We start from the raw sequence: 25,921 nt of genomic DNA, 5'->3' as shown, positions 1-25,921 counted from the left end.
GAGTCTAGACTAACGCTTGGGCTCTTGACCCTTGCCATGGCCCTGGGAGTCCTTCCCATCCCCTCACTTTACTGAACTGTCTCTGCTTTCCTCAATGCTCCCACTTCTCCAGGAGATGATGGGCACTAACAAGCCAAACGTGTATGGTGTCACCCCCGTTGTTGGTCATCCTAAGAGCTCAGATGATGCCTCTGCTTCAGGATGAACCTGTGCTGTCAGTGGACATGATCGTGACCCACACCGCCCAGGGCTGTGCTCCCACAGCACTTGGCACAGCAGACAATGAGCACCAACTAGGGCCACATGCCTTGACCCATGCCATGGCGAACAACCGTGTCCCTCGGCTGGCTGTTGGGGATGGGTCTTGTGTGGCACATGGGAGGGAAATTCAAATGCTACAAAAGCAATCCAGTGTTAGCTCTCCTGGACTTTATAGCCACGGGACAGAGACTACATTTTGTGGACTGTGGCTCCTGGGCTTAGTACTGCAAATGGCACACAGAGGGACAAATACACAGAAGGATCTCCAAGTGAATGTTCCTGGCGCCATTTCTGGGCCTGCAGCAGAAGTGGGTTCTACCCCCCTGGCTTCTCTTGGTGCTGCCCTGTCTCTGCCTCTGGAGTGCTGGAGGGCCCCCCCATATGGATCCCACTGGAGGCTGAGGCAACGCCTTCACACTCCGTTTCACCCACCCCTTCGGTGACATGGGCGAGCAGGGGGGCCGGTCCTTTGCGGGACTGTGCCAGATTGTTGAAAGCACTGGGTTTCTTATGGCCGCTCTAAGGCTGAATCCAATATAAAATACATGCTCCTGTTCGTTGCCATTTATGTGTTAGTTATCATTAACAGCCATTATAATTTTTTCCCAGTGGCAATTACACTGATATTACTATATCTAAATCAAAGAGGACGTTACAGCAATTACTGTCATCAGTTGATTGGGAATCACCTAATTTTTAAGTGACACTATTTTCTTAGCACGATAATTTTCCCTTGCAATAAATAATATACCAGGAGAATTGTGCAAGCAAAAAGTGCCATTTTACACACAACTTTTTTTTTTAACCAATAGAAAATGTACCTACAGTTTCTCCTTTGTGAAAGATAGTAAAATTAAAATCTGAATCCTAGGATTGGGAAATGTGTTGGATGTTGAACCCTGTAGCTGAAGTCATGGAGCTGAGTGGGGAATGAGCTTCTTGTGCTTTCCATCTTCTCCTAGAGCAGATAGACGAAGGAGGAGAAGGAAGGAAAGAAGCGCAGGAGGAGGGAGGCTGGCCCTTGCCGGGCCCTCTCCTGTCTGGGGCAGCCGAGATATGTTCAGGAGTTGGGGCAATCACCGCGGCTCCTCCTAGACCTCGCCAGGCCCCAAGAAGCAGCAAGGGGCAGCCACCACGGGACCAGATGAGAACCTGCCTGCTGTGTGCGCTCACCTGCCTGGCTGAAGCCTCAAAGTCCCGTCAGCTGGTCTGAGGCTTCCCTCTCCTGTGGATGATGGACTGGAGTCCCCAGTGCAGTGAGTGCTTTCTGTCTGTCCTTCTCCAAGGGCTGGCGTCTCCATGGTTCATCCTGGACTACAAGAGGAGGGGAGGGGCTGGCAGGGGCGGGAAAGGAAATCTAGAGGACCCCAAGCTGCTTTGCCTGCAGGTCCGGCTGGGGCAGCTCCACGCTGGGCAGCTACCCTAAAGGCAGGAGGCCAGCACCCTGCCCTGAGACGCCTCGTCCCCAAGGCCCCCCTTCACTTGCCGCCCTGCATCTTCTGCTGCCACCTTTGCCCCAGCACCTGCGGAAATGGATGGGGCTCACCTTCTGCTGAGACTTTCATCGTCGTGCTAGTTAGAAATCTCCTCCCCATCTCCATGTGCGCAACGCCCCCCACTCCATAAACTGGCCAGAAACAGTCCACTCTGCCCCCAGTAGAGAAGTTACTTAACTTCTCCGGGCCTCAGCTGAATCAGTAAATGGAAGCTAAGTCTCTCTTTGTCAATTGTCCTACAAATACGTACTGAGCGCCTGGTTTGTGTCAGGTCTGGGAAGACCTTGGGAACTGAGGGTTAAGCCACAGGTCCTGAGCCTGGCTGTCAGGTTCCACTCAGCCGTGTTACTAACTAGTCTTGTGACCTCGGGTACGTTTCTGCAGTGCCCTGTGCCTCAGTTTCCCTATCTATAAAATGAGGTGATCGTGGTCCTACCTTGCAGGGTGGCTGTGTAGATTGAAGAAATTATTATATAAGTAGTTAAATTAATGCCCGGCACACCGTAAGTGAGATATGTCAGATATTTACTATTGATATAGAAAAAAAGGTGCCCGAGCTTACCGTCTAGACCCCCACCATCCAACATGACAACCTCGAGCCTCATGAGCCCTTGAAATGGGGCTTATTCAAATGGACTTGGGAAAAAAATAAAATATGTCAATAATTTTTATATTGATTATGAGTTGAAATGATACTATTCTGCATCTACAAGGCTAAATAAAACATTGGGAAAAATAATTTCACCCTTTGAATGTGGCTGTGTACGTTTTGCATCTGTGGTTCTCCTTGTGTTTCCATCGGACGGTACTGGTCTTGAGCACACCATTCCTGGGACTCGGTGAAATAAAGCACTTAGCACACAGCCTAGAGCACAGCAGGTGCCTGCTTGAATGCCCCTTCTCTCTCCGTCTCCCACCCGCCCCTGCCACCACCATGAAGACGGAGGTCCTTCCAGCAGGAAGGCTGGGGGCAGCCCTCATGGCTCCTATCACTTAGCACCGGAGAGTAGAGCTTCCAACACCTGCAGTGGGCGAGTGGGGCCCGGGCCCATGGATGGGCTTCTCTTGTGAGCCTTACCGCAGGTGTCCTGATGGGACGCCCCCTTCCTGCGCAAGCCCACCATGGAGTGGGACTTGGGGCCCGGCCTCCCGGCCCAACCAGCCACCCGGCTGCACAGGTCCCCGCTCCCTGGCCGACCAGCCGCTGAGGGGGGAGGGAGGAAGAGAACAAGCAGTGCTGTTGGTTAACATCATAGTCTCTCTGCCGTCACTGCAGCCGAAGCCACACGAAGGGCCCTGGAAATGTGAAATAAACATGTGTGCGTGATAATGAGATTGTTGGTGGAGAGTCATTTTGAAAGAACAGGAGCAATTAAGGTTGCTGCCTCACGCGAGCCGGAATGACAACATGCCAGCCCGCCGTGTCCTCTCGGAGGGCCCACCTGCTCAGCCGCCTGCAGGGGAGCAGGGGGCTATCAGCGGCCAGGGATCCGGGCCCTCCTCCTCCTCCCCCTGCTCACGGTGCCCACGCCTGCTAGCACACCCCGCGTTCAGAGAGCTAGTTCCATGCAAAGTCCTCACTCGAAGGAGTATGTGTTCATACCCAGGGCTCTCCCGTCCAGTCTTTTTTTTTTTTTTTTTTTAAAGGTTTTATTTATTTATTTGACAGAGAGAGAGAGAGATCACAAGTAGGCAGAGAGGCAGGCAGAGAGAGAGAGGGAAGCAGACTCCCCGTTCAGCAGAGAGCCCGATGCGGGGCTCAACCCCAGGACCCTGAGATCATGACCTGAGCTGAAGGCAGAGGCTTAACCCACTGAGCCACCCAGGCGCCCCTCTCCCGTCCAGTCTTAACCGAACACCTAAGGACACCAGGTGGAGAATGAGCAGGCTGTCCACGCCTCCGGAAGTGCTGGCCAGCAACGCAGGCTTCTCACAGACCCGGGTCTGGACCAGGATCGCAGGTGCACAGAGCGGGGGAGGGTCAACAGAGTGGGTGGTAGGGGCCCTCGTGCAAGTGCCAGTACCCCCACACTGAGCGTGACCAGAACGTTGCCACCATCAGTGATTGCCCCCCCCCAGGGGCTTGGACAAGGCCAAGGAACTGGGTACCGGGGCCTGGGGTCTGCCCCTGAAATCTACACACACACCCTACCGTCCCAGGACGCCTGAGAGGAAGTCCCTCCTGCCCGTGGTTGCCAATGCTGCTCTCTTCGTCAGCTCTGAACTTGGGCTCCTTTTGGACAAGAATAGGGAGGTAGTACTTCATGCCAGGCTCCCCTTGCTCGGGAGGTCCCTCTCCTCCACACCAGGTAACATTCCTCCTCTCTTGCCTCCCATCCTGATGCAACCTCAGTGTCAGAGCTCTCTCTGGCTCTGTGCTGAGGTCTCTCATGCACGGATCCCACACCAGCCTGCCCCCAACCTGGGCCGGGGCCGCATTTACGCCTCGGAGCCCCCACGGGGTCCCACTCCCAACCGAGTTCTCTGACGTCCTCTTTCTCCCTCCCAACACTGGGGATCTTTGGTGCACAGAATGAGGAGGGGAAAGCCACCAGGAGGAAACCACGCTTTCCTCCCAGGCCTGGTCACACCCTGCTCCTGCCAGCCAGGCTGGGCAGGGTGTAGTGGGCTCCCCGGGCTTCAGAGACTCTTTGTGCTTCTCACTGGCTTGTCTGTGGGGAGGTCTCTGGACAGCAGAGTGGGGAGCTGAGGGTTCTCGTGAGAACGTCTCTAGGGTCCCACTGCGCCCTGGGCTGGCTCGGAAGTGGGGGTGCTGGGAGGGTCCCTGCCAGTGGGAGCCAGCGTCCCAGAGACCCCACCCCAGTGGGGGTGGTTTGCTCTGCGAGGGGAGCTGAAGGTGGGCACAGGGCAGGGCTTCTCACCGACACTCGGAGCTCCCATCCCCACCACCCACAGGGAGCCCCGACTGAACTCAGGACAGAGGTGGCAGAGGCCGAGTCGAGCCACCGTCCCTGCCCCCTGGCAACCTAACCACTGACCTCCCTGGATCCTAACCACCCGCCCCTTCGGAGGCCAGCAGTAATGGGCCCTGTGCAATGTCGCTGTGTAAACTTTCCTGAGTTGTTTGTGAGATAATAATAATATGAAAATAACACCTCTTCTGCAGAAGAAATGAGTGGGGGTCCTGAGCAGGGATGATGAGCATCCAGGGGTGTCCCACGAAGCCCCCCAGAGTCTGCAGGCTCCCAAGCAGCCTGAGGTTACACAGTGAGGGGTGGGGACAAGGGCTGGGACAGAAGGGAATATTCTAGGGGGACAGAAATGTGAGCAAGAAGGCAGGAAGACAGCCGAGGTTGGCAAAGGACGGGGTGCGTCGCGGCTTCATCTGTCCCGGAGCCTAGTGACCACACCCCCAAAGGTCTCCCAGCAGCCAGGAGGGTGTCCACATGGCCCCAGTGCATGGTGCCAGCACATGGACCTCAGGATCCCAGTCTCCCCTCTCCTTCAGGCACACGCACACCCAGATACATACTCCGGCATCACCCCATGCTGAAGGTCAAATTGTGTCCCCCAGAAGATGCTGACATCCTCGTCCCCAGTACCTGTGAACAGACCTCATTTACAACAGGGCCTTTGCAGGTGATCAGATGAGCTGATGAGGTGTGAGGGTGGGGTAATGTGACTGTGTCCCTGTACAGAGGGAAATCTGGATGCCGATGTGTCCATGAAGAAAAGACTGTGTGAAGATGAAGGCAGAATTTGGGTGCCTCCTGTAAGGACCAGCTAGTCCTGCAGACCTAGGAGTTCAGTAGTTCAGTGCCTCTGTGGAGTTCAGGGCCTGGGGGTGTGGAGGTGAGAATTCGTCCCCATGAGGCCTGAGATGCAGAAGGAGGGGATTCCTTCAGCCCCCCACCCTGGGAGGTGCTGGGCTTCCTAGCCTTAAGCCACCCGTCCTGTGGGAGGTCCACTCAGGCAGGACGATGGTGACCAGTGGCCACAGGAATGGAGAGGCAGGCCCCCAGACAGGCCCCACACCAGCTGTCATTAAATGCCTGGCTTCCATGGTCCAGGCTTCAAGGATCTTGCAGGATTCATGGGGGCACATCTCACCCACAGGGGGCTTTGGCCATGTCTTTGTCCCATAGGGTGGTGGATAGTCACCTTCCCTGTGTTCAGCCTGCCCGTGCCCATTTCTGAAGAGCTCTTGTTGTTTGGGTGGGATTGGCCCTCTCCCCAGAGGGAAGTACATTCCTCTCACACACTTAAGAATTCACTTGGCCCCTTCCAACAGAAGTGGAGGCTGTTGTCAGTGAGTTGGGGGGTATATGGAATGGAAGCAGAGCCTGTTTCTGTAGGCAGCCTTTTGTTTGTTTGTTTTAATTTAATTACTTTTTTAAGAGAGAGAGCGTGCACAGGAGAGCATGAGCAAAGGGTGGGGCAGAGGGAGAGAGAGAGAGAAGCTGAGTAGGGAGTCCCATACAGGGCTCAATCCCAAGACCCAGGGATCATGACCTGAGTGGGAGGCAGATGCTTAACTGACTGATCCACACAGGTGCCCCATAGGCAGCCTTTTGAGGAAGCAGTCTGAGAAAAGGATCCCAGAAAAATGGAGTTGGATCCTTGATCAAATTGTACCTGAAGCCTGACCTACCTCTGATCTTTCTGGTTACATGAGCCTCCTTTTTGTTTAAGCCAATTTTAGTTGGCCTTTCTGATACTTGTACCCCAAAGCATCCTAGCAGCTTTTAATGTAATAACTATAAATATAATAAATATTTAATATGAACATAATAAAGATTTTAAAAGTAATATACTGTTGGACCTGTCATAGGCTAGTTTTATTCCACTAAAAGGAAATTTAGCTTCTTCTACTCTTGGGGGAGAGATTGTAGGGAAAATGAATTTCAAGACCTTGCTATCCACTTTGTGGAATTTCCCCTCGGTTTTCCAACTGCAAGCCTTTCAAAGCCTTAAGGGCTGCAACCAGTGGTCCTGGGGTGTGGGGATCAGGTTCGGCCCCCCTGGAGTGCCCCCTGACCATACTGTTTCCAGAGCCCCCTCTGTGCCTTTCTTGCTCCAAAAGCAAAGAGGAGAGGAACTGGGATCATGAGTGGCTGGGACACTGTGACCGGTGCTCTCTGGGCTTCATCCGACTGTGTCCACGGGTCAGTGTTGTTCCCTCTAATGGGGGACAAGTGAAACAAGGAAAGAGGCTGAGGCTCCTGTAGGTGAGAGATCTTCCCAGAGTTGCAGCGGGAGTCGGTGGGAGAGGAGGCGTTGGGACTCAGGTCAGTGGACGCACGTCCACCAGCTGCCTCTCATGGCCAGGTCCTTCCCCTTCTGGAACGGGTCCTCTCACATGTGAGACAAGCGCAGGATCAGAATCCTAAAAAAACCCTTCCCTGAAGAATGAAGATCTTTTTAGTTTATCTTTAAATAGTCATCCTTATTTTTCCAAGGTCTGGTATTTGTTCGTTCATTCATTCATTCATTCATTCCTGAACTGAGAGTGCCGCCTATGTGCTGGGCACTTCCTGGGACCTTATTCAGTTTGATTTCTCTGACACATCCCCAAGGGGATCAGAAGAGCCATTTACAGTTTCGGGGAAGTCCAGTGTTTGGGGAATTTATTTTGGATAGCACTAAATTAGCACACGGGGCTCGCGCCAAGAGAACATTGAAAGTTGGGAACATTTCTGTGTTGCACCAACAAGTGGGCAGCACAGACTCAGCACCATCCCTCGTTAGAGCTCCCAGGAGCTCTGATCAGGTCACCTGATTTTGCAGGTGAGCGGCCCTGGGCTGAGGAGTTACAGGGGCGTGGGATTAAGTAGAACACATGTGGCAATTGTCTTAAGGGCTCATATTGCAACTGAAGGAAACATCCTGGGTCGGTGCCTGTTGGAATCCTGCAGGAGCAGACACTCGGGAGACCCTGGACCGGGTTCTGTTGGTTCAATTTTGAAATAAAAGTGCAAAGTATACAAAGTATACACTGATCTGATATTTATCAGCAGGTAGTCTGTTTCAGCCCAGGAGTGCCAGGAGGCAGGCGCTACCTTCATGGAGTTCACCGTCTCCAGGGAGACAGACATGCAAATAGATACATTCCTGGGCACCGTGGAAAGTGCTAGAAATGAAGTATGAGCAGAGCGCTAATGGAGCCCACAGGTGAGAGCAACTGTCTTTGCCTCGACAGGGCTGGGAAAGTCGTGAAAATAAATAAGCCACTTAAGGCAGGCAAGCGGCAAGCCGCCTCTGCTATCACCCGCCAGTCCCTTTATTAACCGAGAGCCCCATCTTTTTTAAGCTCGTTGATCTAGGAAAAGGTCCCACCTGGAAGCCTGGAGTCTCTGGCTTTTCTCTGATTTGCGTTTGGGGACCTATGGAGACCCCAAGAAGTTGACATACGGAAGAGGTGCTAGCTCTCGGCTCCCCAGCCCGACCCGAGAGCCGTCTACTTCCCCTTGCGCCCACTGGGCTCCTGTCCTCACTGACCTCTCCGGGAATTTTTGGAGGTCACTGGGTGCCTGCCTCCCATCTTGGTTCCCCGAACTGCACCCAGCTCCAGGGGATCGCAAGTGGGGTTGCGAAGCTCTTGTTTCTCCTACTCAACTCTGAGGCCCCTGCTATGGGGGTCGTAGCTTGGCCACGAGTACTCGGTCAATCAAAGCCCCACATGGGGAGTGGGGGGTGGTGCTCACGGCCGCACGCTCCCTTGGGCCACCCGGGGTCTCGCTCCATCCCATAGGGTCATGCACCAGAGCTGGGCACTGGAACATGGCTCTCTTGCCTCCCGGGGCTACCTGTCTGCTCCCAGCCTAGACGGTGGCTGCAACTCAGTGAGCTTCCATTCTGATTCCGAGAGGCTTTCTTACCCTTTTCCCAGCTAGACAGCTCTTCCTCTGATTGCTACGCTGGCGTGTTAAGAAACGCTCGTGTGGATTGTAACTTTTCCCCAGTGAAGGCCACGGCCTTTTCAATTGCTGTAAATTCCATGGGCCAGTCTTTACAGAAAGGCTACACGTGGTGCCATGGTGCCTGTTCTGTGACCTGATCCGAAAGTGGGTGTGAATTGGGTGCTCTCACTTTCCTTGGGAGAATTGTAAAATAGTGTGTTCGTGATGTCCCCATGCTGGCTGGGGACAGACCCATGCAGGGCGTTTGCTCTGAGCACTCCCATAAAACGACCGCTGCTTAACTGGGGACCCCGGGGAAGGAAGGACAATGGCATGACAAAGTTTGGCTGTGGAAGCCAGAGGGAACGGAGAAGAGGTGAGGTCCATTTGAGGTCTGCTTCTGTTTGAAAGGCAGTGAAAACATAGAGCCTCTGTGGTCCCCTTTTGCTGAGCAGCCCCAGGACACAGCCATTACCTTTCTGCAGCCTTCAGACCTGCCTGGACACAGTCATCACAGATCGCTGTAAAGAGCAGCTGGGCGGTGGGTGTCGCAGCGGAGTTTCAGAAGGAACGGCTCATGTGAAGAAGTTGGAGCCGTGACGATAAAAGGAGACCATTTTCATAGTTCTCTTGTGTTCTCGTCTTTGTATTTCCCACTCAGGTAGCCTCTGGGTTGCTCAGAAATGCCTTCTAATGCAGTATTTCACAAGAGGGGAATCTCTTCAAAAGCAGTGTGACCCCAGTGCCTTCCTCCTGGAAGTGTGTTCCCCAGAGCAGCAGCCTTGGCATCCCCTGGGAAACACAGACGGTCAGGCCTCACCCTAGACCCGCACCCTCCGGACCTGCCTCGCAACAGGTGACGTGTGTGCAAGGTGAACTTGGACAAGCAACATTTCCTAGCGGGAAAAAAACAGCCTCGGTCTGAGAACTATATCCAAGGGCCCCAGGCTCTGTCCAGCCAGTGGCTGAGTGATCAAAGGCAAATCATTTCTCTGCACTTGACTCTTCCCATCTCTGAAATGGGGATCACTCCTCTATCCCTCTTTGCTTATCTAATAATAAAAGAGGGGAAGATAGTGACCTTGTTTTCAACTGGTCAAGTCTGGAAGCACGTTTCAAGATGGCAAGTAAAGTGCACGTACAAGTTGGAACAACGAATATTCCTCAGGAATGACAGTTTATTTACTCCTAGAGAATGAGCGTATTTTCCAGCTGGGGGGACACTGGTCCTGGCTCGGCTCTGTCTCCTTCCACGTACACTGCTGTACCTACATGTAAGAAATTCTCCAAAAGGTACTTTGAGGAAAGACCCTCAAGGAGACAATTCAATTTCCAAATGTAAATTCCAACAACATAGAGAGGGGCCACTGTTGCTTCCAGTCCCCTGGTGGGAACTGAGGCTTTCTACGAAATGAGATTGCCTTTGACATTGTTGCTGTTCCCGGGAAGTGTTTTGTTCAATGCTAAAGGAAGCTATTTCTATTGGGAAAGGATTTGTTCGGGTAAAGTTGAAAGTTTGCACTTGTTATGCATGAGTTCAAGGAAGGCAAGGCTGATGTAGAGAGGCATGAATGTTCCACGTCCTATGGTTTTGAAGGGCTTGTCTCTCAGCAAGAGATTCCTGCCACGCGTGAGCACACGTGGAACCCACCAGTGTCTTTCCCCATCCCCCACCCCTTCCAGGGCTTCCCGCTGCTGGCACACGTGTCCGCCCATTACAGCCCTGAGTCTGCTGGGTTCAGATTCGATTTCAGGTGGAACGGCAAATTCAGATTCTAGATGTTTTGCTGGTACCAAAATTATGATGGTCAAACACCAGCTTTCTATAGGCAATACTATAAGCAGGTGAAATGACTCTAGGAAAAAAAAAAACCCACTCAACACATAGTAAAGATTTTCTTTATTTGATTTTCATGATTGGACATCCAAGAATGCATTGATAGGACAGAGACCTTCCTTGTAGCATTAAAATGAAATTGTGAGCATTCAGCCATTAATTCCACTGAGTACTTTCCCCCCCAGAAGCTGGTGTGATATTTAGATGACATGGAATCAAATGATCTGGAACCGTGACTTGTGCTCGATTAAAGGGGGTCCTGAGTGAACACACTTTCGTGGTCTGAACCGTGATATTCTTCGTGGGTTGGTCGTCATCTCACCCACAAAAAGATTTGCAACAAAGGGCAGCTGTGATTCTGCAATACTTCTTACCAGCCATGTACTGAGGGACATTGGCAAAGCATGAAGGAGCTAAGCCCAAGACTGTCTGGGGCCCTGGGCGGGCGCCTGCCTGTGTTCTGGCTTCACTCCTGAGGCCAGTGAACTCTACGACCCTAGACGAGGCACCTATCCTTCCTGTGCTTTGTTTTCTTAATTTATACAATAGGTAGGAGTAGATGGTCACTTAAATCCCAAATTTTACCATTTAAAAGACAATGGGGTCTTCTCCTTCTGAGGGGACAGAGAGTGTCCCGGGATCCTTCCAGCTCTAAGGATGCGCTGACTGACCTCCCAGGGGCAGGCAGACGGCTAGGCAGAATTTTGCAGGATGCCCTCGCATCCCTGAACATGGTCCTACATCCCCACTGACAAAGACATCATCGTGCAAGTCATTCTAAGAGAGAGTGTAGCCCTCTGGTGCAGAGGGCAAGGCAGGGCAGTGGCTAATGATCGTATGGAACCCTTTCCTGAGCTCTAAGCAGCAATCCATCTCTCGTACTGGTACTACTGCCAGTCAGCAGGGTGTGTTTTAATTATTATTTTAATTTCATGTTGGCAGAAAGGCACTGTCAGATAGTGCCCTTCAAGGGAAACTCTTACTTTGGGGGGCTGTTGGAATCTCTGTGCTTTTGGCTCAGTGCTGCTCAGGACCTACGAGGCACACACTGGTTCCCCCAAACTGTACTCCATGCAGTACTTACCCTCCCATGTGAGGGATCCAAGACATGCTGTCCGGGAGTGTCCGCGCCCCTGGAGAAGCCCGAGCCAGCCCTGAGGGGGGGCTCCATGCTGGCAGAAACCGCTGCTCTGGGGACAGAAAAGAACTCAGTCTTACCGTCACAACCCAGCGATACACAGATCCAGTGAAGGAGTTACATAGAAACCTCATGCACACACTTTATCTGACTTTCCCTGAGTATCAACTCTCTACTGGCAAGAATTACTTATTGGTAAAAATATTCCTTACGTATTTTGGATAGTGTTTTGTCTTTTTTTTTTCTTCCTCTCTTGACAACGTTGCATACTTTGCCCAGGGTCACAGCAATAAGGTTCTCTTATTGAACATTCCTCTCTTTATAAGTTGAAATAACAATGCTAAAGGTCTAGGAAGCAACAGAATTTGAAGTTTAAAATCCTCTCTGACTTCTGAAATATCATCCTAAATATTTAACTCTGGGCCCTAACTAAAACATTAGTTACAGAAAATCGAACTTTCAAAAAAAACCCCCAACAAATCCCCAACCCCCAAACTAACGAATAATGTTTGCATAGATAAGTTTCATGTCTCTAAATAAGTACTATAAATAACAAACGATATGTAATAAGAGCAGAGAGGGGGAAGGCTAGAGAACAGTGATTAGGAGTCCATCAAATCGGGCCATCTCACATCTGGGTTACATTCATAAAACGCGAATTGTAGCCCCTAGGAAATTATCATCCACAATTGATTGTGTTTGGTCTTTTTCTGTCGTGTTTTTTTCTGAAAGTTGCATGTTGCTCATCTGTTTTTATATAAATCTAAAATGTGGTATTTGTCCCATATGTACATGTGGTAAAGTGATCAAGAAAAATATTTTCAGTACTAAACACCCCCTGCCCCATTTTAAAGGAAACCCTGAATGTAGTAAATTCATGCTAATTGGGAACTCTATGAAGGGGTTAAAACATTACCCGTTACAAGTCGGGTGGTCATTAGAAATGTTACCCAAATAAAAGCCAGAAACAGGAAGCCAAAAAGCAGGTCCCTAAGGCAGGCATGTGTCTTAAATGATATCATTTGTCAAGTTTCCAGCGTCTTGTGGTGGGGAACGCAAAAAGAAGGTCTGTGTTGTACTGAGGACATTACACCCTCATTAGCCAGAATGTTCCTTAAGTACATAATGCAGGATTTTCATTTTAATAAGCAGCAGCTACTTGTCACTGCACTTTCATTAGATAAATACTGAATGTAATACTAATGACCATTTACAGAGGCTCTATCCTACTCTGGAGAAACTGTATTCAGATGAGATCATATAATAACAATGTATAGAGCATATCAAGCAAAACTTCCATGTCATTTCTTTGTGAACTATTCCCTGAAAAAAACAATTTTTTTTTTTTAAATGATGACCATATTTACTAGCAGGAGTCATCGTCAAAGAGACCCGAAAAGACACTGTTGGCATTTTTTTTTTTTTGCATGCAAAACAAATGTGAAGGAATATAGCACTTGCTTTTTTAGAAGTCACAACGGAGTGGCAAGGAATGGCTTCCTCAAAGTCAAACCCCTCCATCTGCCCAGCTGGAGACCTCAAGGCTGAGGTGCAGAGAAGGCCACCCTGAGAACCGAGAAATAACTCATCCCCCAGGATCGCTCAGCCCCAGCCCTGTCTCTAACACAAAGACTGACAATTGCCCTGAGTTACGGATGTACGTTCTGTGATATGTAATGCAGTTCAGGAAGGGGTGTGAGCGTGTCGCACCATTTCACCTCCCATTACAGGCTCGTCCTGAACGATAATCCCAGAAGATGAAACTGATACTGAACTATGACCCTCAATTTACAAATCATTTTTCAGAAGAATAAGAAAAAAAAAAGTTTAAACATATTTTTGGCATTATCTGAATGGGCGGAATCCTTCATGCTTGTTTTCTAAGAATAAATGAAAACAGCATGCACTGTAGTTCCTGAGTTTGGGGAAAGTGAGCATGAGGTTTTCAGATTATATTTTATTTTAGACTTCGTTGTTTGAAATTTTTTTTTTTTTTTACATCGCTGAATTTCGTCTATTCCTTCAAAACATCATAAATTTCTATTCTGTAGCTTAAGGGATCCATCAGCTGAAATGCTGGTCTTTCATCTTTATTACCCTCCCATTAAAATGAAAGAAACCGGGACGCACTGCAGTTTGAAGCAGCAGTTCAGCTGGCGGGGTCCTTGCTCCTGGAGCCTCCGTGGGGGGAGAGGGGCGGCCCGGTTCAGACCGCGCACATCTATCTGCGTGGGAAGCAACAGATGCCCCGTGAAATCGCATCACCTCCGTGGATGGCACGGGTGGATCGCAGTGTCCGCCCGTGGCCGGTCACTTCCTGGGCACTGAGCATTCCCAGAACCTGTCCCCTGCCCCGCGTGCGCGGGCGCTGCTGAAAGCGGGCAGAAAAGTCTCCTTCATGTGGCCGGAGCTGCTGGGTCGGAAAGGGACAGAGGACCCCCGAGCGCCACGCTGGGCCGCTCCTCTCGCACCCTGCCCCGGCACCCCCTGCCCTAACGAGGACACAAAGAGCCCCGCATCAGGCCGCCCGCCTTCTTCATAACTCACAGACGTCCCAGTGGCGATCGCCCCCAGTGCTATCTGTCTTCAGTGTGGTTGTGACACTGCGGCACGATCCATAATTTGGTGGCTATTTACCGTGACATCTCCCTTCAGCGCAGCCATAACATTCAGTGAAGCCATTATTCGGTCCCATTTACCATATAAATTGTATTGTTGTGCATGCATGCTAGCAGCTACGTCAGGCACCTGAAAATGAGTAAATCTTGTAAAACAGATACTAACCGCTATTCAGCGGTGGGATTTCCTCGCCCCTCAAGATGGGAGGAGAGAAAAATTAAATACGGTCACCAAGTTTCCTGGAGCATCTTTAATTGCGTTCCTATTTATGGAGCAGGTTAGGGACGCTGAAACCCAGGGCTTTGAAAAATAATCGGGTGGGCTCTGCCTCCCACCAGAGAGGCGCGGTGGGACTTTGAACGCGCTGGAAGCCACAGCCCTGCCAGCTGAAGGTGAGGAGGCGGGCGGGTGGGCTGCCCGCAATTCCCCAGATGGGGCTCGTGACGTGCCTCTCACATGTGACCCCCGGCAGTGGGCAGTGGAGACGAGGAGCCGCTCATTCCCACAGAACGCGTGGGGAAGTAAGATGGGGACACGGGGACAGTGTTCTGTGCCACATGCACTAGTCTGTTTCCAAGAGCAGAGAGAAAACACACTGTGTCCGAAAGTCTGAAACATGAAGCGAATGTCTTGTTATTTTACATTGCGTCAGGCCCTCCTCTGCACAGGGCTGTCTGCTAGAGCCTGCTTCAGGCAGAGGAGGGCTGCTGTTATTAATGTCTGGCTGTATGCCTAAAGACCGCTGCCCCTTTGTTAGGCAGACCCTCCCCCTGGATGTGGATGCAGCACAACCGCTCCCTTCCCGGGGCAGGTCCGAAGTTTTTAAAGCACCCCCCATCTCTGTAGTACCCCTTCCTAAAGCCTGCTTTTGTCTTATTGGTTTTCAACACTAATTTGCTTCTTAAGGGCAGAGACAAACTTTGGGTTCCACACAGGCCTCACTGGGATAATCGGGCATAAAGCATTAAATAATAGACACTTAAAAAAAAAATAGGTCTGTGTTCAAATAGTCATTTTTCTAATGACCTAACAAAATCAAGGTTTTGGGAGAATTCCTCTCAATTATTATTTAGATAGTTGGTAATTTGTAGAAAAGGCAGGGAGGGCCATTTCCTGGGAATATGGACTCTGAAAATATATGGCAGCCTTTCTGTTCTCTCATTTATTAACTGCTCATTAGCCTAAGACCAAACTTTCCCAAAGTAAAGAATTTGTGGACTATTTTTAAGACTGATTTTAAAATCTCATCAAGCTGAAGACATACTGATTTGATCGGATCTTGCATCAGGAATTAATTTAATTCTCTGGAACAATAAAATCTGGAATGAGACGGTGCAGGACCAAAGAACTGAATATAACGGTTTTACCTCTGAGCCATCAAGAGAAGTTTTTATTAGCATTTTTTTCAAGGGAGGGGCAAAAAAAAAAAAAAAAAAAAAAGAGAGCGAGAGAGAGAAAGAGAGAGAGAAAAGAAATAAAGAGAAACTTATTCATTAACTCCTGACTTTTGTTTAAGAAATATCATACCCATTAGCCATCTACAAATAACTTGATTTGAGTAATTCTGAAGAGTAAAGTGCCCATTTTCTTTCTCCTTGGATTTATGTCATTGTTCTGTTTTTAGAGCTTACTGTTGACAGAGCGAGGTAATTCAACTACAATTTTTCCAGTGTTTTTTCCCATGTACATATAATCAACAGCCCGGAACACAGACTCCAGGCCAATAAACCTGCCTTCTGCAGACCGATCTCCAAGGTCTACCTCGCAGACCAGGTCTCCAGCCGCGTACATCTTAAGCAAGTGGTCCATGGCTGCTTGATACTGAGAAAGGGAATGGTTCAAGAAGAAGCCGTGGACACTGGCAGATTTCTTCAGCAGTTTGGCCGGTAATGTCCCTGCTTTCACAGGAGAAAGGCCAGTAGGAGTCTGGTAGCCAGAGATGAAGCCAATGACTATCAGACGCCCCTTGACAGCCAAGGCATCCAGGGCCAAGTCGAACATGGCGCCCCCGATGGATTCGTAGACCACATCCACACCTTTGGGGTACTCCTGCTTCAAGACAATGCTCACAGGCTCGGTCTTATAGTTGATGGGACGATCGCAGCCAATGGATTTCAGAAAAGTGGATTTTTTATCGGAAGAGCAGGTGCCGATTACATGGCACTTGGCCTTCTTTGCAAACTGCACGGCGAACTGGCCTGTCCCCCCAGCTGCCGCTGTCACCAAAACTTTTGTCCCTTCTGACAGCCCTCCAAGCTCATTCAGGCTGATGTATGCAGTGGTAGCACTTACTGGCAGGGAGACATACTCAGGCTGCACGGAGGCCACGGGAGCTGCAGCTCGGGCAGGCACCACTGTGTACTCAGCGAAGGAGCCGGGGGCCATATAAGTCACCGCTTGGCCAACGGCATAGCTGGCACTGGCTGACAGGCCTAAGGCTACCACCTCTCCCACACCTTCAAAACCTACATCAAAGGGGGTCTTGACTGAAGGGTCATATCGGCCTGCAGAATAGTTGATGTCAGATGCATTGACACCGACAAATCTAGAAGAAAACAAACAAACAGACAGACACATTAAGATATTCTCCTCATCAAGGCCTTGATAGTCCACTTAGAAAAAATTCCTCTGATTCCAGTGACTGTGGACTGGTGGCTAAGCTATCTATCCTAGTAGGATTCCAGAAAAAATAAAAATTTAAAAAAAAAAAAAAAACCAGTCCTGATACTCAGTTGAAAATGAGAAATTAAACAAGTATTTGCAGTCTGAGTTTTGGTATATTTGATTTTTTAAATCAGGGTAGGGGATCACTCCATAGCCCCTGAAGCCCCAAGTTGTTTATGTCACATGCTATTTACTTCCCTCCCTTTCTTTCAAAGGTGAAATACAGCATTAAAAAAAATAATAAAGTCAGGAAGCCCTCTTATATGTAAACTCTACTGGAGCTATGAGTCGGAAATTAATTGGCCTCTTAACAAAGATGTTAAAAAACAACAGTGAGATAGAATATATTCAAAGAAGTAGACTTGCATTGATTCTGGCAACAATTTAACACCAGATAATAACAGTAATGACAATGATATTATTGAAGATCGACGCAGTGTGCAAGGTCATCAGCTGTTACGCGTTACCGTGGGGTTGTTTAAAACACGGTTAGAGTGGCCGCAGCAAATTTTCTTTCTGATGTAACTATGTCCAGCATGAAAATACGCATTTTGATTAATTGAACAAAAATTGTCTCATAAGGGTAGGGAGTTTTATGGAACATTCAACATCTTACAGTTCTTTTCAGATGAAAAGGAAAGCAAATCGTCACTATATTTTTCCTCAACAAGAAGCAGAGACATAACTTGATTAATACCAGATGATTATTTTCACTTTGGTATCCAGAGTCAATTTAATTGCGAGGTCGGTATTTTTACCAGCCCTTTTTCATCTCGGTAAACCTCATAACAAAAAATATCCTGATACCTAAGGAAAAAAAAAGCTGTCTACTAAAAAATGTCAGGAGGTGGCTTAGACACATAATGGAGGACCCTAAAAATGTCATTTCCACCTGTAATGAAATGAAAAGACGGTGGTATCTGGTGGAACAAGGAAAGCTGGTAAGTTGGTCATTTCAAAATAATTCACTTTTAATTTAACTTAATAAACCAAAACTACCCTGTGCAAGGACCCACTCCCACCATGTTGTAGACAACACTTTGTACTTATAAATGCTCCCTTCTGATGATGCCCCCTATATCTACAATACTGAAAGCTCCCGGCATACTGTAGAAAGCAGCAAGCAGGAAACAATTTCTCTGGGGCACATCAAGCTGCTTTCAGAAGTTAGCACACCACGCAGCCTCAAGAACACACTGCAGAATTCCATAGCCATCCATGATAACGAAAAGTGGGAAAAATGATTTTTGCTGCTTTTTCATTTGGGATTTAATACCAAGATGCTCACATTCTGTTTTGGGACCGTCCCCACCACCCCCCTCTTTCCTTTAAATTTACATCATTCTGAAGGTTGGGTCTTTTTAAAAAAAGGGGCCAGCTTCGTCAGTGACTGCCTCTGGACTTCAGAGAAGGCAGCCAGGGCAGAGCCCCGCTGGAGAGTCTCGCCTCCCGCCTGGCTGTAGGCGGTAAAGCCCAGACCCAGGAGGGGTCCTCTGGATGGAAGCCTCAGCGGTTTGCCCCAGAGGTGGGGGACTGAGGCCCAACCGCCAGCTCCGGTCTCCGGGCCCACAATTAACCCTTCCCGTGCCTTTCTCCCCTTCTGTGTCAGTCCTCGTTGGAGAGGCTCTCTTCTGCGGTGCACCCCTGCCTTGGGCTCAGGGGGATGCCCCTGCGGAGGCTGGGCCCTGGGGTCCTGCCTACCTCTAAGGACTGCGCCTGGGGGGGCTGCTGGAGGAAAAGGCTCCCCCACCTTCCCTCTGTGGTTTGCCACTTCCCAGAGTGAGGTGGCAAGACCAAGCAGGGCCCACTCGGGAGAAAAGTGGAGGGGAGAGGGCACCAGTGGGGGGGGGGAGGACGGCCCCGTGGAGGTGGGAGTGGGCGCTGCTGGGAGCTGGGGTGCGTGCAGCTGACCAGCGGCTGCTTAAGTTTACCTCGGCGCGCCCCTTCCAGGTTGCAGACAGCCCTGCGTCTCCTCTGCAGCACCCATGGCGCGCCCCGGCCAGCCTGCGGGGCCCAGAAATCCTTCTGGAACTGTCTCCCCTCGAAAGTGCCGGCCTCAGCTGACTGCCCACCCTCCCGTCCCGGCCTTTCCACCGCCACCACTGACTGGCTCGATCAAGGACTGGGACTCCGGGAGCGGGCTGGGTCCGAGCCCAGCCGGCGGGCGCTGGGGAGGAGGGGCCTCCACCCAGGCCTGAGACCGTGACCTCGGCCTCCCTGAGCCCGGCGGGGGTCAGGTGGGCAAGCATAGTCAGCACAGGCTGCGGAGCTTAGACCCAGGGACAGTCAAGCTCTTGGTTGGGGGGCGGGGAGGTGTTCCAAGCACAGGGCACACTGGAGCGCCCCGGCCCCAGCACTGGGGTCTGGGCAGCCGGACCGTGGCCTTGTCCTCCCGTGCACCCCCGTTTTTCGTGTCTCCCCTCCCCCCTTCCCCCGTCCTGGTGCCTTCTAAACTGCCTGCCGTCGTCGGTGAAGGAGTCTCGGGCTGGTGGCGACAGCCCTCCGCTCCTCCGCTCGGCGCGCCTCGCCCACTCCCCGGTGGGTCTCTCGGCCCCGCCTGGCCCCAGCCTCCCCAGGACCCCCGGACCTCCGCTCTGACGCCCTGCGGCCGCCGCAGCAGGTGGGGATCCGCCACTGCCCGCAAACGCCTTAATCCTTACCTGGGGCTGCGAGATGGTTGGGAGCCCGCGCCTTCCGCTCCTCCAGAAACAAGTTCATGAGCGGCGGGCGCAGTGGGAAAGGGGGCCCGGGTCGGGGAGCAGGGGCCAGGAAGGGGAAGCGAGCAAGAAAAAGAAAGGAAAAACAGGCTTGGTAGAATGTCTGCATTTCGAGACTCTCCTTGTACCCTCTTTAATGTAAAATATATGCTCTTAGTAAGTGCAAGGTTCTAGCCGTCAGACGGGAGGATCCTAAAATCGAGGAACCCCAGGAAAAAGAATGGGACTGGGGTGGGCTTCCCCAAATATATACGCTGGAGAGGTGCCCGGTTTATTTATACTAAAGAGTGCTGAACCCCTTCGTCGTGCTTATGATGAAAAGAGCAGTCCTGCAGAAGGAGGGAAACGCTTTCTTTGAACAAAAACAAAACGTGAAGTCCGGAGCCTTCAATATTGGGAGACAAACAAAGTCGCCCGATCAGATTTTCTTAAAAAGAAAGAAAGAAGGAAGGAAGGAAAGAGAAGAAAGAAGAGAAAAGAAAAGAAAAAAAAATTGAAGAAAAGGAAGAAAAATAAATAAAAGAAAATCTCGGCCTGAGGAGTCAGCAGAAATGCTGTTACCCTCCCGTGAGCAGCAAACCGTTTATCAAAAACGCCTTCCCCATCCCCCACACCACTCTTTGCCCATTCCTATAAAATCTTTGCTCCATTATCTTACACTTGACCAGAAAATCGTTAGAAATATTTGGAAACGAAATCATGTGTCACTATCCTTGGAAAAAAAGCTAAAAATCGCACGCAAGCTGACTTAACCGGAGGGTGCCTTTCTTCCTTCTCTTCTTGAGGGCTGGGCATTGGGAGGGAATGTGAAGTTGTCCTCGGATGTATGAAAGTGAGAAGTGGATAAAGGAACATCAATTACATGTTCTGCAGGGCTTTTAAGCACCCCTCTCACAGTTTTCCTAAATGGAATAAACTTCATTATTCTAAATCCACGACTGGCTTAAAAGCACGTCCCTCTCCATGAATACAGAATTTCTATTTTCTGTTAAGATGGGATGAGATGTGCAAATATTCAACTGAAAGGAAAAGTCAGGCAGCACACAGTTAAAATCTCCAAACACCCTTCCGAACAAGTGAATGTATGCCTATGTCATTCATTTTAGAGCAGATTTTTATTATGATAAAAATGAAAAGCGCTTGCATGAAATTTTTACACAATTAACACTGTTGAGGAGATTTGGTCTGGGATTAGAATGAACTAACCTGCAGCAAACAGACTTGCAGTCTGCTCTTAAAAAAAAAAAATCTGTACAATTCCAACTCTCCAGACGCTATTTGCCGAGTGTAAAGGATCTCCTTCCAATTTGGGGATAGAAGCAGATTTTCCACAGAGTAGGGAAAGGGGATACAAAGATTTCACCTCCTCTCAACATGCAGAAAACTGGCTCCATTCTCCTTCGGACACGGGCTTCACCGTAGAAGTTAGAGGTCAAGTTGTACATATAGATATACTACTTGTGTTAAAGGACTCTCGGCATATGTGGGGGAAAAGACAGGCATGGATTCTAAAGCAAACCAAGCTGAGGAGCTCCAACTGTGGGGGAGCTGGCGATCCAGAATCCTGACCACCTAATTCAGGGACCATCCCCGTGACCTGGCGCAGGGGGCACCGGGGCACTGGCGGGGAAGGAGAAGGCAAGAGGGGACGGTGAGGGAGCAGGGAGAGGAGCCAGAGGAGGGGACAATCCGAGGACCTGATGTACTTTCACAGGTAGAGAAGCCATCGACCTGGTGCTGCCCAGCGGGAGCAGCTCCTCGGACAGCGCTGGCGGGTGGTCCCACTCCGCGGCAGCTGGTCCTCCTTTAACTTCACACCTTCTTCTGCCAGCTCAGCTCAGTCGCCCCCTCCCCCCTGCACACCCGGTATCTGAAGGGGATGTTATTTAAGCAGTGCTGTGTGTTTTTACATCAGTGCTCACAGTCAGTAGTGTACGTGGTCAGAAAAATTACGAGAGAAGAAAACAGCCCGTGTCAAACTTTTTGCTTGTTAAAGGCTGAGCTTTTCAGCCTGCTTCTCATCTCAACTTCCAGCAAATCACTCATGTGTCTTGTGTGTTCTGCGTGTGTTCCTTCTTTTTAACTTGGTAGGAAGCAAGTCCTTATCTCAACAGCTTTAGCGCTTAATCCCATAATGAAGCAATCCTTTGCAGCCCTGTTTCAACCCACAAAAACTTTTAGGACACACACATGTACCTTTAAGGCACTCTGCACCCCACCCTGGCCAGCTTCCACTCAGTCCCACTCTTGGCTCCCTCAATTTTTACGTTTCCAACAGGTTTCCAGAAGTTTTCCATCAGGACCAGAATTATTCAATTTTGCAGTCTTTGGAAGGCTGATCCGAATCTCTAAAATAAGCGGATTAAACGCTGCATCAAGCCACTCGGGTAGGGTACACTTTGCCTTTCACGCCTTGCAGGAGTCTTACAGTACTTCCCAAGAAACAATTTACAACATAGTTACACTCAGAACTCACTCCTTCCTTCCCTCGCAGGAAACATACAACACTGTAACCCCTCGCACGCGCCAGAGCAGGCGGGCGAGTCCTGCTCTAACGTAGGGGATCGAGGAATGGCGAACGCCCTGGCTGCAAGTCGGCAGCTAGGGGACCAAGCGAACAGAGAGCAGAGGGCACGGCTCCTACAGAGTGAGGTCCCTTCCCTTTCCGCGCTTCACCAGTTACTAAAGATGAGAGAGCTGTAGACACAGTCAGGTAGGGAGTGTGGAGGTGGAAGAGGCGATCAGAAGGTAGGGAAACCCACCGGAGTACCACCCAGAGGTCTGCAAAACGCGCAGGCAAACGCAGCGGTGCCCCCACCCCGGCCCTGACCCAGCCGCCCCGGACGCGCCACGGGCCTGTCGGTAGGCTCTGGGGAACAGACAACAGCCATACAGCACTGACAACACGCAGACGACACCGGCGAGGTGCACACCAACGCACCCAACGACAGGGCTCCGCCATTGCGAGGCGGCTGCCAACCTGGAGCGCACAGGAAAAACCAGCCGGGTCCTCGGCCTCCTTCCTCCAAAGCACGTTACCTAAACGTCGCAGTTTGTGTCCAGCCCGTTCCCGGTCCACACTAAAGATTATGGGAACGCAGGAGCCGTGGGTGCGCGCGGGTGGGCCGGGCGGGGAGCCTCCCCTTCTGGGTCCCGTCGGTTTTATTTCGGGAGCGGGAGGGGGAGGAGGGAGGACTGGGGGAGGGGAGGGGAATCCCAAATTAAAATAACCCTCAGTTATGAGGACGTTCGGTGGCATCGGGTATTCACACTAGCAAGAGTCACATTACGTTCGCCTTCGCCAGATGGCGGCGGGTTCAACTTCCCGGGATCTCGCAAAGTCAGGCTGTGCTCCCGAGCACTCGCCGGAGTGCGGGGACGCAGGCGGGCCCGGGACAGCCGGGAAGCGGCGCAGAGCGGGCCGGGGCCCGGCCGGGGCGGGGGGCGCGCGCCGGGCTCACCGGTTCCGGACGAGGAGGTCTCCGTCCCCGGGGAGAGGCACCGGGCAGTCCCGGAGCAGGGTGACGGCCTCGCGGAAGTTGGGGCTCAGCCGGGTCACCACCAGCTTCTGCATGGCGCGGGGGATGTCGGAGCCCTGGAAGTCCAGGAAGTGGCGAGCGTACGACATGTCCACGATGGCTCTGGCCCCGGCGGACGCCAGCCGCAGCATGGCCCGCGCCTCTGCCCGCTTTCTGCGCCGCCGCGGGCCGGGGTCGCGCCCAGCCCGGGCCGCTCGACTCGGCTCGGCTCCGAGCGGGCGGGCGGAGCAGGCGGGTCCGCCCCTCCTCCGGCCCGCGTGCTCCCCTCGACTCCCCCCCCTCCCCACAAGGACTGGCTCCCGCTCCACCCCCCCTCCCCGCCGCGCGCAGCGCCCGCAGTCCGCACAGCCCCCGTGGTCCCCGGACGCGCCACCCCCGGGGTCCCGGCCTGGGGATCGCTCCCACCCCGGCCGCTGCTCCTTTAATCTTTTTGTTTTGGTTTGAATCTGCTCGGCGCAGACTGGCCGCGGATCCTCTCCGCCCTCCCCCTTTCTCCCGGCGTCCGGGAGGCACCGGATATCCCCACCCTCCTCGCGCTCTAAAAGCCGGATTTGACTCCTCCAAAAAAGGGTGAGGGGGGCGACGAGGGGAGCCGCGCGTCCCGCGATCGCCGCGGCCCCGAGCCGGCGGCGGCCCGGGGCGTCCTCGGAGCGGCGCGTCGCCGGGCGGCCGGCGCAGGCACCTCCCCTTCCCGTGCGAAGCGTTCACTTCCTTGCAAGGTGGTACGAATCAACCCCGAGCGCGGCCGGGGCGGCAGGGCACGGCCGGGGGCCCCCGAGCCGCGCGGGGAGCCCCCGCCACCAGTGCACGCGCACAAGGACCAAACGCGGGGCGGGGGCGCCCAGAGCACCCTGCGTCCCGGACTCCTGGCCCCCCATTCCCGGAACGCCTCGCCTGCGCCTTCTGCCCTAAGCCTGTCTGTCCCAAGCAAGTTGCACGAACTAAGCCATTTTATTTGTTTTGGCCTAGATTTCGTGTTTTTTTCCACGAATGTTTTAAGTATCCTCTACAAGGCTGTTACAGGTTTCCCACTGGGGAAGAACACATATATTGGAGACTCGAGGGCCAAATTCTCTGATCATATAAGCATTTAAACTTCTGGGTGGGGGTGCCGAAGGACCTCACTGAATTGGAGACATTGCAATTATGTATGAAGACCTTATTTCATAACCCAGCTGGAAAGATCTGCCTTTCCTTCCTGTCAGTTTCCTCCCTAATTCTCTATATTGACCAAGTAAATTCACTTTTCATACAAGGGCCAAATTAAATATTTTCCACATTTTTGTATAATGAGATGAGCCCATTCTAAAATTTGAATTAAAGGTATACATTTTAATTTAAAAAACCCTCTTGTGTTACACTTACCTAGACTCACCAAAATAAAAAAGCCACACAGTGCCCCTCCCCAATCAAGCCTAACCCCCAAACCAAGACTGCGAAAGTGACACAGGTATTTTTATCTCAAATGTCCTGACGTTCTCATCCAAGGGTAGTCTGTGTCCACGTGGCTCCGTGTGTATGAACATTCGGTGGGGGGGGGGTGGACTTACAGGTTTAAAAATCTGCAGGAACTAATGTCTACTTAACTTGGCTTACAACACATGGGTTTCACCCGGTATCAGCCAGTGGATTCCAATAACAACCCCCTCAATGTCTTTCTCCAATGTGCAATCTTTTATGTTATGCTGTATTAAGATTTCTTTTTTGTGTCACATTGTTTAGCTCCGGAAAGAAAAAAAAAAGAAAACAAAGCAATTAAAAAGATTGACAGGTATGGTCTGTGAGAGACCTATTTGTAATTGTCAGGGTGACGTTGGCGAGAGGAGGAGGAGTAAAAACTGAAGCAGGAAAAGCAGCTCGATGTGTCTGTCTATCAGTTGAGACTGTCTGAAAGCTCTGCGATCCGAATGTGTGTTATATTTCACTGAAAAGAGAAGAGAGCGAGAGTGCATCTCCCTCTCTCCCAGGAGTTTGGGGGGGACAGTCCACGCTCATGTCGCCCACCCAGTGAATGTCCGCTCTTCGCCCTTCCGCACACACTCTCCGGGTTGTTGTTGGCTTTTTTTTTTTTTTTTTTTTTTGGAGGGGGGTGCTTTTTGTGTATTTTTCAAATCTTTTCTGTTGGAAGATCAAGACCGGCCAAAAATCCATGATCAAAATGTGTTTGCATTAGATTTCGCAAAGGAAGAGACGGCGATCCTGGCGGCAAAGCCCCGCGGGGAGCGCGGGGCAGCAAGTGGCGCTCCGGCGGGGTGACACTGTTTGATGTGTGACTGTTTGGAAGGTGGAGCAGCGCCTGACATCTCCCCCCGGCGCATGTATGTACGGGGGCTTCACTCCTCGGTCTTGTTTGCTTTCTTCCTCTTAGACTAAGTGCGGGAGGAAAAGGACAGCCGGGATCGGCCTCGCTGGCGCACAATGAGAAAGCTGCGACCCGCGTACTAAAACCGCTCGCCGCGACCCCTGAGCAGCGAGGAGCGAGGGGGAGAGAAAGTTGCGCTCGGAGACTCTCGGCTCGCGGAGGAAGGCGCAGGGGAGCGCCCGGAGCGGCGCCCGAGGAGCGCCCGCCACAGCAGCGCGGCGGCGGGAGGCGGCAGCATGGAGCGCGGGCCGCGGGCCGGCCCTCCGAGCGCCCGCCGCTGCGCCCGCGGCCCGCGCCGGGGATGACTCCGGGCTCGGCGCCCAGGCCCCGCGCGCTCCGCCCGCAGCCCGGCGGCCGGGACGCGGCCCGCGCGGCCGCCGCCGCCGCCTCCTGAGCGGCCCCGGGCGCGGCCGTCCATGCGAGCGGCG

At 51.7% G+C, this 25,921-nt stretch overlaps 2 protein-coding genes and 1 long non-coding RNA gene across 4 annotated transcripts in view; 1 reads left to right on the top strand and 2 right to left on the bottom strand.

The window, feature by feature from the left end:
• TSHZ1 (teashirt zinc finger homeobox 1) overlaps window positions 1-25,921 on the top strand; it is a 631,926-nt gene that overhangs the window by 531,696 nt on the left and 74,309 nt on the right. The gene's annotated exons all lie outside the window — the stretch shown is intronic.
• LOC116876203 lies at window positions 13,005-14,584 on the bottom strand. Its single transcript, XR_004384357.1, has 2 exons — window positions 14,140-14,584; window positions 13,005-14,002 (listed from the first exon to the last, which is right to left on the bottom strand). It is a non-coding gene; the product is annotated as an uncharacterized LOC116876203 (long non-coding RNA).
• ZADH2 (zinc binding alcohol dehydrogenase domain containing 2) lies at window positions 14,758-23,406 on the bottom strand. Of its 2 annotated transcripts, none has more exons than XM_032872215.1 (2): window positions 23,054-23,406; window positions 14,758-16,756 (listed from the first exon to the last, which is right to left on the bottom strand). In XM_032872215.1, the coding sequence occupies exons 1-2, from the start codon at window positions 23,260-23,262 to the stop codon at window positions 15,832-15,834; spliced, it is 1,134 nt and encodes a 377-aa protein (XP_032728106.1). In that variant the 5' UTR covers window positions 23,263-23,406; the 3' UTR covers window positions 14,758-15,831. The 2 variants fall into 2 exon arrangements, with proteins under 2 accessions (XP_032728106.1, XP_032728107.1); XM_032872216.1 differs by lacking the exon at window positions 23,054-23,406 and adding an exon at window positions 22,632-23,008.

Source organism: Lontra canadensis, unplaced genomic scaffold, assembly GCF_010015895.1.
Source record: "Lontra canadensis isolate GAN:19392208 unplaced genomic scaffold, GSC_riverotter_1.0 scaffold44, whole genome shotgun sequence".
Lineage (NCBI taxonomy): Eukaryota > Metazoa > Chordata > Mammalia > Carnivora > Mustelidae > Lontra > Lontra canadensis.
This window is presented reverse-complemented; position numbering and strand designations above follow the sequence as displayed.